The 3,562-nt window shown below is 43.6% G+C and overlaps 1 protein-coding gene across 4 annotated transcripts in view; it reads left to right on the top strand.

The window, feature by feature from the left end:
* LOC106148269 overlaps positions 1-2,451 on the top strand; it is a 13,137-nt gene extending 10,686 nt beyond the window's left edge. For all 4 annotated transcript variants that reach the window (XM_013513087.1, XM_013513089.1, XM_013513090.1 and 1 more), the window contains 2 exons: positions 937-1,047; positions 2,123-2,451. In XM_013513087.1, the coding sequence (XP_013368541.1) occupies positions 937-1,047; positions 2,123-2,226 (215 nt within the window). In that variant the 3' untranslated portion in view covers positions 2,227-2,451. The remainder of the gene's footprint in view (positions 1-936; positions 1,048-2,122) is intronic.
* Positions 2,452-3,562: the final 1,111 nt, after the last annotated feature.

Below are 3,562 nucleotides of genomic sequence, written 5' to 3' on the forward strand. Positions count from 1 at the left end.
AAAAAAAAAAAAAAAAAAAGATAATCCACTATGGCTGGGATATAGCTCAGCAGCGCAGCACCTGCCTGGCAAGTATAAGGTCATGTTCAACTCCTGGTACCCCGAAAAAATAAACCACTAGACATGACAGAGGTATTTACCCTATTACAGAACACAACTCAGTCTTTTGATAAAAATCATTTGTGCCACTTCTAGAAGTACATGAGGATGAAGTATTATAAACAGTGTTCACCACAACAGTCTTTACAGTAGTAAAATTGGAAGAGTCTAAGCATCCAATAATAGAATGTTGTTTAAATAATCCATAGAATTTTATCTAATCATTGAATTAGCCATAAAATACAATATTGTATAATCACTACTTTTAAAATTAAGTAACATAACAAAATGTTTATAATATAACATATATGAAAAAATTTTAAAGATATATAATACATAGGACATGATGGAGTACTTAAAATATTCACAGAAGGCCAGGGATATAGCTCAGCCACACAGTACCTACCTGGCAAGTGCAAGGTCCTGAGTTCAATTCCAGGTAACAAAAAAAAAGTAACTAAAATATTCATAGAAAAAGATAAACATTATCTGCAGGGAGGGATATTTGAGGCATTTTTTCCTGCTTCATACTATTTAATATTTCTTAATTTTTTTAAAATTGGAATCCATTACACTTACAAAAAGATAAAACATTAATGTTTTCATAAGAGTATATACTTTGAATACAGTGCCCATTCACAGGAAGACACACGCAAGAGACAGAGCAGGTAGATTTAGAGGCTCCCCTACCCCATCATACCCACCATCTGCCTGTGGGTGCTGTTTCAGAGCTGCTAAACACTTCCACCTCCATGATCTCCTCTGATACAAGGAAGGGGAAAAGACAAGGGACCACTATCTCCTCCCCATATGACCTCATGGAATTCTTACTGCCAGGTTTGCAGCTTCAGAAGGAAGAGCTCAACAGAAAAAATTCCAAGCACGCTAGCACAAGATGCCTGATGCACCCAGCGAAGAACACTTCCTCCAGCAGCAGTGAGCTTCAGGGTGAGTCACCAACTGGAGTCCTAATGCTGACCTCTAGGAAAGGGACCTTGCCGTGATGACCAGACCCACGGATAGCTGAGCTAAGCTAAATAGGGTGAGGAGAGAATGACCACTGCCATCAGAAAGCTGTGGCCACATTCTAGAGCACACTGGCAGGATTCAGGAGTCTCAGATCTCTCTCCATGATCTTCCAAGCCAGGAATCTCATGAGGAGGAGGAGGAGGTGCGGGAGGAAAGGCCGTCATGCATCCATACTTTCCTATTGGCCTTGTGGCATCATTGCGTATGTACATTTGTGGGACTGTTTGCTTCCTGTCTATCTGGGTTGATAGACATTCAGTTCCAGAAGGAGAACCCACATTGGTTTTGCTCCCTGTTGTCCAGCCAGATGCAAGTAGATACTGCCAGAAAGTGCTTGTGCACTGAGTGTAGTTCAGTGCTGGGTGATATGTCCCTGGCTCGTGGAAAGTCAGATGTCCCATCCAGGACAGTGGCAACAACCAGGAAGAAGAAATGCAGTCACACTGCTGGGCACCAAAGCATTGCCCAGTGACAGCGGGTCAGTGACAGCTAAGGATCACCCAGCCCTGTCATTTTAGTTACTCTCCTATCAGCCAAACCATTCTTGCAAAGAAAATCTCACTGGAGTTCCAATTTCTGTAAAAGATTACAGGAGATCTGTTCAACCCAAAAGGAAAGTTGAGAGGGGGGACCCTACTAGCTTACCCACCCCCTTCTCTCTCCGCCCCACCGCCTCAAGCTGAGGCCCACAAAGGGAAAAGGGACTTCCCACAAGTTCCGCAAGAAATGCCATTAGTGTCCAAGCCAGGATGGGTTCAAGCTCCCTATTCTCCTTGCCACTGGGCTTTGCAACACTCTCTGCTGTCACTGACTCTACCAATGTGTACAGTGTGGGATCCACAGCAAGAAACTCCTGTGCTGCAGCTGCCTGGGCTCCCGAGGGACTCAGGAATCTGAGGAATGCTCAGAGAGAGACAGGGCCAACCCAGACAGTCCATCCAGGCCCCATTCCAAGGCCATCACACAGCATGACTTCCCCTGTTTCTCCCTTCAGATCTCAACGCAGAAGCTTCCCGAGGAGGATTTTACAAGAGAAACTTAAACCACTACTACCAGGAGCACTGGCCCTTCCAGCCCTGCCTCATCGGGAGGCCCTGAGCATTCTAGTCAGTGGGCTCCCATGCAGGTCTCTGGCTGCACAGCTGCCGAGGGTCTCCAAGAGGAAGAGGGCAGTGGACAGGGGTCATGAAGACTGATTCAAAAACTCCCGACGGGAGGAGAAGATGTTGGAGCCATTACTGTGTCACCTTCTGGCCTGACCTCAGCTTCTGACACAGCCAGGGCAGAAGAAGCTGCCTCTGATTAAAGTTCTTGGCCACCTTAGAGGAGGCGTCCCTTGCCTTTTCTCTTTCTCCATATCAGGGAGTGTCTCTTACAAATGAGGTCTTACATTTTTAAATATTTTGTCACACCTAACTAACCTAAACAAAACGTTAAAACTTTTGGGTATCCTTTTTTTACATTTTTATTAGCAGAAGCTTGCAGGACAAAATGGCTACATTCATTTGTGGAGTTGGTGCAGTGTGTACATAGCACATTTTAATTCTTTTTACCTCCCCTGCCTCTCCCGCCCTCCCCCTGTCCCACCTCTCAGCCCCCTCCCCATTTGCAAACCTTTTGAAATAATTTCCAACTTACAGAAAAGTTGTGAAACTGTTCCGCATCTCTGAACTAAGACTCCTTACCTTTACCCAGACTCACCAATTGTTTATATTTCCATTGTTTGTTTACAATTGTTTACATTTCCCTTATTTGCTTTATCATTTTCCCCTCTCTCCCTATTATCTTCTCCTGACTCCCTGGAGAGAGTCATCTTGTCCTTTTGCCCTTAAATATTTCAACATAGATTGCTAAAAACAAGGATATAGGTAGTTATCAAAACTAATAATTCCAACATTGACACAAGACTATTTAAATGTCAGCAATCATCCCCAAAATGTCACATAGCAACTTTTGCCCAGTTGAGGATCTAATCCAAGATCATGAATTGCATGCAGTTGTTATGCTCCCTTAATCTAAAAGCGTTCTTTGTGTTTCTTGAATTTCACTCTTCTGCAGACAACAGGCATAGCTGTTCATAAAACAGCCCTCAGTTTGGGTTTGTTTGAGGTTTCCTTCTGATGGATTCCCGTTTTCACTTGGGGCTGGAAGCCATCCTGGTTCTCCTCAGTGCATGGTATATGGAGACCTGTGACACAGCTCCATGGGGGTGACAGTGCGGATCATCTGATCCCCTGCCAAGCCACTCCACTTCCCTGTTTTGTTAATTTTTTAAATTATCAGTTAGAAACATTGTTACAGTCTAATAATTTGTTTTTAACCCTATATATTCTTTTGATTAGTTTGTTGTTCTTTGGGGGAATTAAACTGGGACTCTATTTCGTCCTTTAATTTTCTGACACATATTTATAGACCAGGAGACAGAATAATGCCC

Source organism: Chinchilla lanigera, unplaced genomic scaffold (genome assembly GCF_000276665.1).
Source record: "Chinchilla lanigera isolate Chin_1 unplaced genomic scaffold, ChiLan1.0 scaffold00018, whole genome shotgun sequence".
Classification (NCBI taxonomy): domain Eukaryota; kingdom Metazoa; phylum Chordata; class Mammalia; order Rodentia; family Chinchillidae; genus Chinchilla; species Chinchilla lanigera.